At 42.8% G+C, this 14,691-nt stretch overlaps 1 protein-coding gene across 8 annotated transcripts in view; it reads left to right on the forward strand.

Annotated features, from left to right (window-relative positions):
* Positions 1-14,691, forward strand: part of UTRN (utrophin) — a 945,243-nt gene that overhangs the window by 126,862 nt on the left and 803,690 nt on the right. For all 8 annotated transcript variants that reach the window (XM_077486405.1, XM_077486408.1, XM_077486406.1 and 5 more), the window contains one exon: positions 12,868-12,929. In XM_077486405.1, coding sequence (XP_077342531.1) covers positions 12,868-12,929 — 62 coding nt within the window. The remainder of the gene's footprint in view (positions 1-12,867; positions 12,930-14,691) is intronic.

Below are 14,691 nucleotides of genomic sequence, written 5' to 3' on the forward strand. Positions count from 1 at the left end.
TGGGCAATTTTTAGGCATTTTGCCATGGCACTCCTGAAAAAACCTGACGGCTTCCTGGTTACAAAAGGCTGTTCTACAGGACTACAAAATAAAGCTGACAATCTTTTTGTAACAATTACATTTGCACAAATGATATGTTTTGGGAACAAGGTAAATTTTGAACGTGTACTTCTTGACTAAATAATTTCTCTGTGGGCCAGTATACAGTAGTTATCCTAACAAAAGGTGAAGATGCCCTGATTACTGTTATCTTCATATCTATCTGTCTTAGGGAACCCCTGCTAATAGTTACTATATCTACAGCTCAAGGTACATTAGCGTCATTAGGTCATTAGGAAAAATGCACCTTACATCTGGGGTCATTGGGAAGAGTTCCCCTTTGCAGATAGTTAAAAAGGTCAGAGGTATCAGTGTTTTTTTTTTTATTATTATTTATCTGAGAGCCAGAAATTGCTCATTGCTCAAAAAAACCTTAGCAACTACTGGAGGACTCCTGGTTGGAAAAGGCTGACCTATAGCATATTTCTTTATTAAAGCCCCAACTCTGGGCAGTGGGACTGGTCTTGTGCGTGGAGGATTGTAGAGTCATATAAGTATATCTCCGTTCCCAATACCATAGACAAAAATGAGCAGTGACCCATGCAGTGCAAGCACAGCCACACTGCATGGGAAATCTTTATTTTTTTGCCCAGAGTTCATCTCTAAAGCAGAAGTAAACCCTCACATATACCCAGTGAAGTCAACGGCCTCAGATGATACACACAGATGTATATCTGCTGTCTTCAGCTTTCTAGACTCTTTAGAAAAGGCACATTGTGTTAGAACTTTTTCTTCCTGTTTCAGCAGTGGGAGGGGGGTCTGCCCATACACTGTGGAAAGTCACTCCCCCCCCCTTGAAACTTGTAGAGCTGTGCTGTGAATAGACTAGCTCTCTGCTTATCTGTCTCTAAATGAATCTCCCCAAACAAATTTCCAGCTGCTTTTACCTCCTGTGTCTGAGAACTTGTCAAAAGTTATCATGCTGTTAACAGAGGAACGAAGGAGCAGAAAGACACAGGACTTAGGACTTTGGAGAGAAATAAGTAAACACTAGAGATATGTGCCTGGGTCAGATTTTATGAATGGGATTTACAACCACTTTACGACTGCCTAACACATACTGTAGGTGTAGCTGCAAAAGGGTGGGCTCTAGTTAGCTTCAGTATTTTGGTAGTCACCGACCTGGAACAGTCATGCAACATGTGAAGTCATATGGAAGTCAGAGGTAATTACCATACTTGTTCTGGGTCAGTAAGTGAAAAAATATTAAAACCTGGGTATCAGCATTTTACATTGAGACAGCTAGAATTTAAACACGACGTGAAGTTGAAGTGGCAGCCTATGTATTTCTCCTTTACCTATATTAACTTTTCAGTTTATTCCATCTAAGGCATTGCCATATGTTTGGGTGTAAGGATGTGATATCTGGAATCTTTCAGAAGTTTTGAATTGGCATTTGACCTTTTTGTTCCACCAATATACATAAATTACCTATAAAGTGAATCTGCTAAATTGTTTCTTTCAAGCAGCTTCTTTAATATAGGCTTACTTATGGTTAATCCTATTTGGGTATGTGCTTACAGCTGCTACTACGTTCAGTGTATTAATATCCTCCTCTTACCTTTTAGAAAATGGCTTTTAAAGCACTTAGCCTCTCCTGGACATTGCTCAATCAAATAATCAAATGCACTCTGCAAACTTCCAGACTCATACTATGATTTTCTGTAAGCTTTCCTTTAACCCGTCCAAAATTTTCTGCGTGTGTGTGTTTGTATATGTATATACATATACACACACACATATATATATATATATATATATATATATATATATATATATATATATATATATATATAGTCTAATAATAATAATGATATATATATATATATATATATATATATATGTGTGTGTATATATATATATATATATATACATTATAAAATTAAATGGAATACTGGTCGTCTTTTATGACATAACTTTTATTTATTTATCACATTTAAGAAATAAAGAAGCTTTAAGTATATCATCATATGGTGGAAAGAAAGCTTTTACAAATACTTTTTCCAGACATCTGATATTTGCTAGATATTTCTATACTGAGATTTGAATTACTATTGCAGTTCATGCATTTTCACAAATTTACTGTTAAAAACATATAAAAGATGTACTGTAAACTTATACAGATGTGTACTATGCTGTACTGCTATTCCCCCCCCCCCCCCCCCAAGTTTGAAATGTTAATTTGGTATGACTTTTCCATAGTCTGTATCCTTGTATATATGTATGTAGGCTGATCTCCTGATAAGGAATTCGGGGAATTTTACCCTCTGGATTACAATCGCCTAATTAACACAAATATTTGTTTGTTCAGGGAATTAATTTATTTTCCATCTGTAGTGAATGAACTGTGTTGGTGTGACTATCTGCACTTCTTTACACAAAGGGCAATTATTCCTAATTCTTCTTAGAGGTTTTGGATAGCTGGTTTTTGAAACCGATGATATCGTAATTCAGATCCCTTACAGCAGCATATGTCCGGTTGGTACAAATGGCAATTGTCCACTCTTAAAGGACAACCACAGCTATGTTTTAGACCTCATGTACACTGCTGCTGATAAACTGACATTTAGGAGCAGTTGGGCATTTTTTTCAGCTGCCTCTGAATGTTATATTATCAGTACATGTACACAGGGTCTTTTATAGTCATTTCTAGGCAGTTGAGTTTAGAAGCATTTTTTGGAAAGCAAAAAAATGTGGTCAGGGCGGGTGTTCAGAGGCATTTGAAACCCCAAATGCCTGTAACAGCTTGTAAACGCGGTAACACGTGTTTAACCGTGTTTCGTTTACAGACGTTTTTAATGGAGATACAATTTTGACTGTTTGAAAAAAATATATATATATATATATTTTTTTTTTTAAATGCTCCTAAGCACAAACGTGGCTGAACGCGGCAAATCTGAAATTTTTAAACGTTGTTTATTCTGTCAAGTTAAATCGCACAGGGGATGTTTTAATTAAGTCATCAAGTGATCACCCAGAGGCAGTGAGTAGACAGGAAAAACTGCCCTGGGCTCTACAAGTCAAAGAATAAGGCCGCGTACACACGGGCGGACTGTTCGCCCAACTTTGTCCGCTGAACAGTGTTTGGGCGGACAGTCCGCTCGTGTGTGGGCTTTCAGCGGACAGTTTCAGCGGACAGTTTGACGAACAAGGTTTTTCGGAAATTCCGTAAAACTGTCCGCTGAAACCTTGTTTCAGCGAACAGTCCGCTCGTGTGTAGGCTTGTTCGTCAAACAAAGTTGCGCGCATGCTCAGAAAGGATTTTCACGCCGAAAGTTATAATGCAGTGTATAGGACGTCGTATTTTTCGTCCCGTCGTACGTGCCGTTCACGTCATCGCGCACGGTTTCAGCAAACTGTTCGTTCGTCGTGTGTGGCCATGTCCGTCCATGCTAATTTTGAGCGGACTGTTTGCCGAAACTGTTTGACGAACAAGGTTGGGCGAACAGTCCGCGCGTGTGTACGCGGCCTTAATTGTCTTGAGAATCCTTGTGTTACAGCCCAACTCCTCTTGCTGAAGTAAAGTTTAGGTATGGCAATTTTTACATTGTTACATGTATGTTCTCCACCTCATCCAATCAGAGATCACATTCATTGAGAAAATGCCAAGTGTTCTCTTAATGGCGGCTGTGCCAAATGAAAATGCAGAATGGTTGGAATAAAAAGAAAAACACTGATGGAACAAATTTACTGAGGGCAAGGAAAAAAACATAAATGAGAAATTTCTCCTTAGTCTAACTGGATGAACATATATACTTTGCACTATATGCATGTTGAAACCATTATGAAGACATTTTATTGTTCTGTGCGTAATTTGGATGCTCAACTGCTGAATCTTTGTTTTGGATATATTTGAATCATCCCAGTGCATGCCAAAGGGTCAGGGAAACCTTTATGCCTGTGCAAGAGTTCCATTACTGTTTGGAGAAAATCACTTGCCAAACAAGAAAACCTTTTTAGACAAATTAACTATTTTTGTTAATGTGTATGTATGTTTGTATGTATGTTTGGGGGAAAAAAAAATATTCAGTATGGTTTTGCAGTACATGCACATTTCCCACGCTATTGTACTGTATAGTTCCTTTCCTCAACTTCTTCCTCACTACAAGGTTCCTCATAGGCAGAAATGTTGGAGAAATGAACAACAGCTTGCAGCAGGGACAGAGGCCTGCAATACTAGAGAAAGTGTCGAATGGCATGCACAGCTCAGTGTATTAGATAAAGTAGCTCTCTGGGTGCATGGCAAGGGTTAATGCTATCCCTACCCAGCCAATCTACAGGCCAAAGACTCTGAACATGGATAAATCCCAGAGAAGATGGCAGCGTTGGAGAGGATTGCCTTCAAGGTAAGTGTGTCATAATGTTCTAATATGCTGTATACAGCAGGTAAAATAAATATTGATGTATATCACCATTTTTATAGGTAAATATATTTCTAAAGGTGCTATTGATATGTCAAAACCCACATGTTGGTAACATCCCATGCAATTCATACATGCAAAGAAACCAAAACAAATACGTTCAGAAATTACGTTATGTGTAATAAAATGGAATAACACAGGGAAAAAGCATTTAACACACTAGCTGAAATGTATTTAATACACCACACAAATTTATTTGTTCTTAATGATGGCTTCAAGATACCTCCTGTATGGAGAAACTAGTTGCATGCATTGCTCAGGTGTGATATTTAGCCCATTCGTCCACATATACAGTCTTCAAATCTTGAAGCTTCCTCACTACTCTCATATGAACTCTGACCTTTAGTTCTTTCCATAGATTTGGTATTCAATTTAAGTCAGGTGATTGGCTTGGCCATTTGAGCAGCTATATTTTCTTTCTTTAAAACCAATTGAGTTTCCTTGGCTTTGTGTTTGGGATCATTGTCTTGGTGAAATGTCCACCCTTGTTCCATCTTCATCATCCTGGTAGATTGCAGCAGATTTTTAGCAAAAATGTCTTCATAAATTTTTCTATTCATCCTTCCTTCAGTGATATTAAGTTTGCCAGTACCGTAAACTGAAAAACAGCCCCACACCATGATGTTCCCACCTCCAAACGTCACTGTTGGTATCGGGGTGTTTTAGGGGTGATGTGCAGTGCCATTTGACCTCCAAACATGGTGTGCATTATGGCATCCAAAGAGTTCAATTTTGGTCTCATCTGACCAGACTATATTCTCCCAGTATTTCACATGCATGTCTAAGTGCTGTGCAGCAAACTTTAAACATGCTTCAACATGCGTTTTCTTCAGCAATGGAGTCTTGCATGGTGAGAGTGTATACATGGCGGTTGAGTGCATTACTCATTTTTTTCTGTGAAACAATTTTGCCTTCTAATTCCAGCGTTGGAATTAGCAGGTAAGAAGTGTTGGCTCTTGGACAATGCTTCTAATAATTATTTTCTCTGTCAGAAATCTTGTGAGGAGCATCTGGTCATGGCTGGTTTATGGCAAAATTATGTATCTTTGCACTTCCGGATTATGACCCCAACAGTGCTCACTGGAACATTCAGAAGTTTAGAAATCCTTCTGTAACTTATGCCATCGGTATGTTTTGCGAAGGTCTTAAGAGAGCTCTTTGGTTTTACCCATCATGAGATGTTTCTTGTTTGACACCTTGGTAATGAGACCTTTTTATAGGCCATCAGTTGAGACTGAACCAGCTGATATTAATTTGCACTGACAAGGGGCAGAGTTGCTTTCTAATTACTAATAGATTTTAGCTGGTGTCTTGGCTTTCCATGCCTTTTTCCGCCTCCCTTTCTTTACGTGTTCAATACTTTTTCCTGGTGTCATTCCATTGTATTACACATAATTTAATTTATGAACGTATTTGTTTTGGTTTCTTTGTATGTATGGATTGTTACCAAGATGTGGTGAAAATTTCATGTCGATAGCATCTTTAAAAAATATATGAACCTATAAAAATGTTGACGTGTTCAATACTTATTTTACCCGTATGTATTCAGGGGTAGGTAACCCCCTGCACTGGTGCCGCAAGTGGCATGCAAAGCCTCTTTTGCTGGCACTCGACTCCCTCCCCATCAGCAGAGCAGTGTTAGTGAGACACTAATGCATTCCAGTTTCAGAATTCCCCACGCCGCGCCTGCACTAAGGGGAAGGCCCCCCCGACATTGTAAAAGAAGGGAAAAATTGTTTGGTTCTCTAACTTTGCTGTAGCTGCGATCGTCAGCTTTTGTGATGGGCAAGAGATTGGGTGCAATTCTATTATGGGGGGGGGGTCCCTGTTTCCAGGAGGACTGTCTTGGCCACTGCTAAAGCCAATCACAGTCCTGCTAGCCCTGTCCACCATCTGGAGGAAGATGACTCGTTTGGTTGCTGCTACCAATCTCTGAAAGAAGAGATTTCACTGATTGAGAAAACCACAATCAGGTGACAGTTTGTGGAACTACTGTTGAGCTTCTGGGAACTTTGTTGAAATGATTCCTGAAACTTTGCGTTACTTACTACTGAACCCCGGCACTCTGTGTCCCTTTAAGCCACAGCCAGTATTCAGCGCAATGAAAATCACACCCAACCACTTTTCTCAGCTGCGGGGCCCAACTTATGATCCTGCACACAGGCCCACTGCTTTCAGAAAAATGCCCCTGACCTGAGCTCATCATTGCGCATATATTCCAGATGCTTGTATGTGACATCACATACATCACATACAAGCATGTGGGCTGCATGTGAAAAGTGGATCAACAAGATGAGTGTGCCAGGACAGGTAGATGTGTCTCATTTCTGCTTCCTTTCACGACTCTGCATTTCACGCATATCGTAGATGAGAAGAGGGTACAGCAGTGGAGCAAATGAGCAGGAGGGTGCAGTGGTGGGGAAAATAAGCAGGAGGGGTTCAGAGGTGGAATAGAAGAGCAGGAGGGTACAGCGGTGGGGCAGATGTGCAGGGAGGTACAGTGGTGGAAGAGATGAGAAGGGGGTTCAGCAGTTGGACTGAAGAGCAAGGGGGTACAGTGATGGGCTAGATGAGCAGGGGGGGTTCAGTGTTGGGGCAGAAAAGCAGGGGGTAGAGCAGTGGGGAAGATGTGAAAGGAGGTGTATTGGTGGGGCAGATGAGCAGGGGGTTACAGTGGTGGGGCAGGAGAACAGGGGGATACAGAGGTGAGATAGATGTGCAGGAGGTACATTGGTGGGGCAGATAGGATCAGTGTTAGGACAGATGAGAAGATGATTCAGTAGTGAGACCGAAGAGCATGGGGATACAGTGGTGGAGCAGATGTGCAGGGAGGTACAGTGGTGGGGCTGATGAGAAAAGTGGTACATTGATGGGGCAGATGAGCAGGGGGGTTACAGTAGTGGGGCAGAAGAGCAAGAGGGTACAGTGGTGGGAGGGATGAGAAGGGGGTTCAGCAGTGGGACAGAAAAGCAGAGGGGTGGGGCAGATGAGAAGTGGGTTACAGTGGTGAGAAAGATGAGCAGGGCGGGTTTAGTGTTGGGGCAGAGGACAAAAGAGGTACATTGGTGGAGCACATGAGCAGGGGGAACATTGGTGGGGCAGATGAACAGGGGGTTATATTGGTGGGGCAGATGATAAAGGGGGTACATTGGTGGGGCAGATGAGCAGGGTGGTACAATGGTGGGTCATATGAGCAGGGTGGTACAGTGGTGGGGCAGAGGAGCAGGGGGTACAGAGGGGTGCAGAGGAGAAAGTAGGTACATTGGTGTAACACATGAGCAGGGGGTTACAGTGGTGGGGCATATAAGTTTAATGTTAGGACAGATGAGAAGAGAGTGCAGGATGTTAATTTCTCACTACTAAAGTAGTTTACAGCATTTACTTTATAAAAAATACTTTTTGTGATTGAGAGTGTGAAGTTTACATTTTTTGGTTATAAAATCAGCACGCTCAATTTCTTTAAAAACATTGTTCTGCACACTGTGCTCAAGAGGTTGCCTACCCATTTCTGATGTCCAGACCACTCCTGGGGTTGCCCTTTTGTCGATGATCCCTGGGCCCATTTTAAAGAATGAATATGCTTTGTATAATTGCACATTATGGCAAACAACTCCCAAGGGCCCACATTTTTTCTTTTGTAGTTGCATGAGCTCATTAATGTACATCTTCTCTTCTTTTATTACACATTGTGTTAAACAGCCTATTTACCTTGAATGGGCCCTTAACGAGCCTCAATAGACAAGGCGGCATAGCGGCACTTTTTTTGTGCACCACATTGCACTGCAATGCACAGTGTATTCACATGTGTGCACTGTAGTGTGCTGAAAGACATGTGCCTTTGCTTGCACTGCATTGTGGTGCTATTAAGAAAGAATAGCATTGCACCACAACACACATATAAAGTGTGTATGTGTGGTAACATGCATTAAATTGTACAGTACTGCAGGTGCACAGGTGTGAAGCCAGCTATACATAGATGGAGACATAAGCTTAGCACCTACAATAAATCAAGGCATTCCCGCCTCCTGCTGCTGTACCTGCACTATTGTATATGTGCAACCACTTGGAAGACACTTTTGCTAGTACGCATTATAATACATTGCTTTCCTAGCAATGATGCAATTAATGAATGCATAAATGCTGAGGCTAATGTTCTTCTATAAATATTTGATGTATAGTGTATTGCATATGTCAGTAGCCTGTTTATATAGTCCTCCTGGCTACACAGGAAAAGTATTCTCTGTTTTATGTCATCATGTTTGAGAAAAATCAATTCATACACAATTTTATACAAACCTTAAAGTGATTGTAAATGCTCTGATTAAAAAAAAAAGCAAACTTGTCATACTTACCTGAAGATTGGTACTGCTCTGTGAAATGGTTTTCTTCCTCTTCTCCTGCCCCCCCCCCCCCCCGCACACACACTGCATTTAGGAAAAAAACGTTCAGCCTTTAGAACCACTTTTGTCATTTTAAGGGATGTAGTTGTCCAAAAGGAAAAAAAGAAACTAGCTGCTTCGTCAATAACTAGCTGTTTCTATAGTGTAAGCTCTAACAAGCGGGGGGCCCTCTGATTCCTCCTGTATCAATTTGTATTGTAACTGTACTGTCTGCCCTCATGTTGTAAAGCGCTGCACAGACTGTTGGTACTATATCAATCCTGAATAATAATAATAACTGAACTTTGAAAACCACCCCCTTGCATTTATGGCTGTGGCCATCTTGAGTAAGGGCAGATGATTCATGTAGCATCTACTTCCTGTAATCCATCTGCCCTTGCAGGTTTATCAGTGTGCTTAACAGAGAAAGCCTTTTCTCCCCTCCTGAAGACCCCTGGGATGTATGACCTAATTTGCCTAGGCATGGAAACCAATAACTGAAGAAATGTAAAAAAAAAAAGTAAATATGATATCTTTTCCTATCTATTTACTAATAAGGATTAAAAATAGTCAATGTTGACTGTGAGAGTGAAGTTTTGCTTCAAGTACTTCTTTGCAGACATCCCAACCTGCAAAAACTAATTTCAGGGAAGTTTTAAACTAATTTCAGGTAGGTGATGCTTCAAGCTGGTGCCGACCCCGTTGACTGAGCACACATCAGGGCACAGGGCACACAGCGTGGCATGGGGCACACATCAGGGCAGATCATGGGGCACACAGCAGGGCATGGAGCACACAACAGGGCACATAGGGGCACTGCGCACACATCAGGACATGGAGCACACAGCAAGGCATGGGGCACACAACAGGGCACAGATCAGGGCTTGGCCACACAGCAGGGCATGAGACATACAGGAGGGCACACAGCAAGGCACATCATGGAGCACACAGCAGGGCACACAGGGGCACTGGACACACATCAGGACATGGGGCACACAGTAGGGAACATCATGGGACACACAACAAGGCACAGGGCACACAGCGGGCATGGGGCACGCAGTACGGCACATGGGGCACACAACAGGGCACACAGCGGGCATGGGGCACACATCAGGACATGAGGCACACAGCAGGGCACAGTGAACATCATGGGGCATAAATCTAGACACAGGGCACACAGCAAGACATGGGACACCCAGCAAGGCATACAGCGGGGCATGGTGCACACAGCGGGACACTGGATACACAGCAAGGTACACGGCAGGGAATGGGGCACACAGCAGGGCAAACAGTGGGGCATGGGGCACACAGCAGGGCACTATTCACAGAGCAGGGCATGGGGCACACATCACAGCAAGATCCAAGCAGCTGCTGTTACATTACTTGCAGAGTAGCATGGGAATCAGCTGTGATTACCTCTCGTGGCATGCTCCTCCCCACTGGCCCCTCCTCTTCTAGTCTGTCTGAGGTGATGAGAGATCTGGTCCCTGCAAATCAGCGGTCATTTTACCTGTGGTGGCATGCTCCTCCCCGCTGGCCCCTCCTTCCCTCCCGTCCACCCCAGAAGCACTTTGGTTGGACAGGACGGAAGGAGGGGCCGGCGGGGAGGAGTTTGCCAGGAGAGGTCTCAGCGCAGAATGGGGGCACCAGCATGGGGTGTGTCCCCAGATCTCCCGGTGTTCTGCCGTATAGTGTCCGGCCATCAAATAGTGTCCGGGCCGTACTGCGCATCCGCAGTACGGAGCAGACGAAGCTTCGGAAAATCTCCGAAGCTGAACGGCGCCTGCGCCGTTAGTCGAGGTGGTAGCCCCTCCATCAAAGCGGACATAGGGTTGTGAATATTAGAGGGCCCCTCGCGGGCGAGCTTAGCTCGCCACGCTTCGGGCTCGGCCTCGCTGCGCTCGCCTCTTTTTTATTCCTACTCTATGTCCACTTGGATGGTGGGGATAGAACCTGGACTCACGGCGCAGGCGCCGTTCATCCTCTGCAATTTTCGGAATCTGTGTTGCTGTGTACTGTGCATGTGCAGTACGCAGCGGACACTATCGGATGGAGGACGTTATATGACAAGACACCGGCTCTGTCCTGCCCCCTCCCCTGGCCACAGACAGAAGATGGAGCAGCTTGGGCGGCCACCGCGGCCGTACTCCATTCCGGCCGCTCGGGTTGCTCTGTCTGTGGCTGAATGACAGTCCCAGCCGGGAGTTTGCTCATCGTTCGCGGGTGTCCAGGAGCAATGCGTGAGTCTCCCACGACTCGCAGGAGACTTGAGAAGTCTGTCTTTGCAATATATGTGCACAAGGGGGTTAGAGAGGGCATCCTCCAGTGAAGCCACCAAACTGGGGGTTTCACCCTTTGTGTAAGAGTTTCCAGCACAGCACTTCACCAGTATATACAGTATTGTCAGTTTCATGCTGAGGGTGGTTGTTGACTTCATGGTCCTCTCTTGAAGCCAGTATCATATCCACTTTATACAAATACAAATAAGTACGGCACTGGTAAGATAAGGGCCTGAAATGGACAGATTTTCCTGACTGTGCTGGTCCTGGATACCTCTTTTCAACACCCCTCTTGCCTTCCTTTGAGTGACGCATAGAGCACTATCCCTACCCCATCATTTAAATCATCATGATACAAAGCGGTAGACCTCTTTTTTGTACTGCAACATCTAGAGGGCAAATTGGCAGGGTGTCAAAGGTACTATATGTGGTAGGACCAATTTTACATCTTAAAGGAGAAGTCCAGCCAAAGTTTGTTTGGCTGGGCTTCTCCTATGGGTCACAGGAGTGCAATTAGTTTTGCACTCCTGTGACCAATTTTCAGCAGGAGTCTGGATCAGCCAGGTGCCTGGATTGATACCCATCTCTGCCTCCAAGTGAGCCTCTGGGAGCCTGAGATGGCCACTCCCCGCCCCCTCCACAGCTCAATGCTCCAATGAGTGAAGAGGGAGCAGAGCAGGAGAGCTGCTGATTGACAGTCAGCATCTCTCCGCTCTGGGAGCTGTGATGTTCAATCGCTTGGTTCTCAGTGTAGAGGCGCCGGGTGACAGATGGAGCATTGGTCCGATGCTGCATCCACCTAGGATACTGAAAAAAAAAAATCCCTTACTTCTCTTTAACATTACATTTCTGGTTAAATGCTAAAACCGTCTTTTGGTGTTTTTTTTATGTTTTTTGTAATAATAAATGAACATTGTTCAAAACACAAAAGTGCGCTCCAGAACCGTTCCTGGTGCGTTTCTGCATGCACGGTTTTAACGCATTTTTGTCATGTTGTAGTGTGTTTTTGATGCATTTCCGCTTGTATTCCAGATGCTTTTTTTCTTATTTTTTTCCTATTTTTTTTCCAGTTTTTATTTATTTAATTTTTTTTTTACTGTACTGGGGTCCATGCATTTTTTATGCGTTTTTTTTATTGCGTTGGAGTGTATTCTTTATGCATTTTACAGTATACCATTACATTCTAGCACAGGAAGAATGCAGCACCTCTGGCCAAATGCGATACTTCACAGCTCAGCAGCTTGAGTCCTACACCTCTTGGGAGACAACGCTCGCAAAACGAGTCAGGACTTAGCTTGTATTGCGAAACGCTACTTTACTCGCAATCCGAGGTTCTTCTGTATTACTATATCGTATAGTAATATAGACATGAAAAAATGTTTCTAACAAATTTTTTTTTAAAAACTATGCACTATAATTTGGCTGAACATGCACGGAGCCATACTCCCCTGGTGCTGGCTAGAGAAACAACACTCTTCATCCCGTGAAATCTCTTATGGTGAATACATTTTTGATCTGAGCCTGGTTGGTCAGTGGAAGAGGTTGCAGTGTCCAAAGACATATCAATATTGGCCAGGTTAGACAACAAGCATGTCATGTTTTTGGGTAGCCTAAATCTTATTGAATATAAAGCCAAAATTATATAACCAAACAATGCTAATTTTACCTCTCTTTACATCTTTACATCAGATGAACACAACGATGTGCAAAAGAAGACCTTTACCAAATGGATAAATGCTCGCTTTTCAAAGGTAAGACAATTGGTTTGTAAGATTTTTTTTTTTTTTTTTTTTATCTAAATGATTGTTGTAATACATGAACAAACTACTAGCCAGAGAAGTTTTCTATTGTTGAAAAACATTAATGCAACATCCCTTCTCACTCTTTTAAACTGAAAAATGCACACAGTATGATACTGTACTTTTTTTTTAAGTAAGGGCTATGTTGTGTATGTCTCTATTTATTCCTGGAGTAAAATCTTGTTTAAGAGTGTTTGACATATTTGTGTCACCTCTTAAAGTGGTTGTAAACCCTTATAAACCACTTTGACCTACAGGTAAGCCTAGATTAAGGCTTACCTGTAGGTCCAAGAAATATCTCCTAAACCTATACGGTTTAGGAGATATTTACAAAAAGACAGGCACCGCTGTCTACGGCGCATGCGTCGTAGACAGCGGCGCGCAGGCGCACTGAGCAGGCCACAGATCACTGCGATATGCCACTCGTGTCGGCTCCTGTGCGCATGCGTGGGAGTGACGGTATCGCGGCTCCGGTGAATCACAGCGCCAGAGCAGCGAGACCCAGAAGTCTCTCCGGGATACATGGCAGCGGCGAAGATGAAGACGGAGGACTGCTTCGGGGGCTTCATTCTCAGGTAAGTTATTCATAATGAGCTAGTATGCTATGCATACTAGCTCATTATGCCTTTGCCTTGCAGGTTGCATTTTTTTTTTTTAAATAGCCTTTACTTCCTCTTTAAAGTTCTTGGAATATTTTTAGATGTTTAAAATGGCAGATCTTTAATACAGCCTTTCTTAACCTCCCCCCGAGGAACCCTTAAAATAAAAGTTCTCACAAAATCCCTGCTAAAAATAATTCATTGCGGAGAATGCTTCTTACATTGGTAGCCAGTGGGAAGAATACCCCTTCATCATTGGTGTCATGCTGCTGGCTTTTCCAAATGACATGGGCCCTGGCACTATGCTGGCACCATCAAATGGGATGGGGAATCCATCATCCACAGCTCGAAGATTAATCCTAGGGTCCCAAGGAACCGTGATTGATAATGGCTGATCAAATATGTTTATAGCATATCACAAGATGCCTATGATGAAATATTATAGGAGTAAGCTTACTACAGACATAAAGTAGAACCATAATACGTTTAAATCTGAAAAATATGCATTACTTTTGGATTTCTTTTAGGCACTTTTTTGTGTTTATTAATTTACTAAGTCACAGGATTTTTTTAAATGTATGTCTAATCAAATCTTTTTTCACAGTTTCGGATAGAGTAGGGAAAGGTTAGAAAACTTCTTACAGTTTTTGCTGCTATCTGGTGCTCTTTAGAATTTCCCTTAACTTCCTGTTTTTAAACCGGAAGTGAGGGTAACTCCTCAACAGTAACACAGACATTTCTCATTTTTTTTTACTTTTTTTTGCATACTGTGCCCACTGTACCACTCTGGGGAGTTCATCCGAATTTTTTTTCACATAGTATAATTGCTTATAGCAGTGCATTTCACTGCTATAAACACATATTTTTACTGGATGACAGTGTGTACACACTGTGTATTGTTGTGATTAGCCACAGCTAATCACATGGCACAAATTGGGCTGTGATTGGCCCTGTCTGTACCATGTGATCACTGTGACCAATCACAGCTAGCAACACAATTGTATACAATGAACGGCATGAAAGGAAGCCATTCATTGTTTACAACTGGCATGTGGTCTGCTGTGATTGATCAAAGCGATCACATTACCGGCAGTGGACGGTACACCGATCAGTCA

The sequence above is a fragment of the Lithobates pipiens genome, unplaced genomic scaffold, assembly GCF_037356315.1.
Source record: "Lithobates pipiens isolate NorthernLeopardFrog02 unplaced genomic scaffold, aLitPip1_a1.2 Scaffold_18, whole genome shotgun sequence".
Lineage (NCBI taxonomy): Eukaryota > Metazoa > Chordata > Amphibia > Anura > Ranidae > Lithobates > Lithobates pipiens.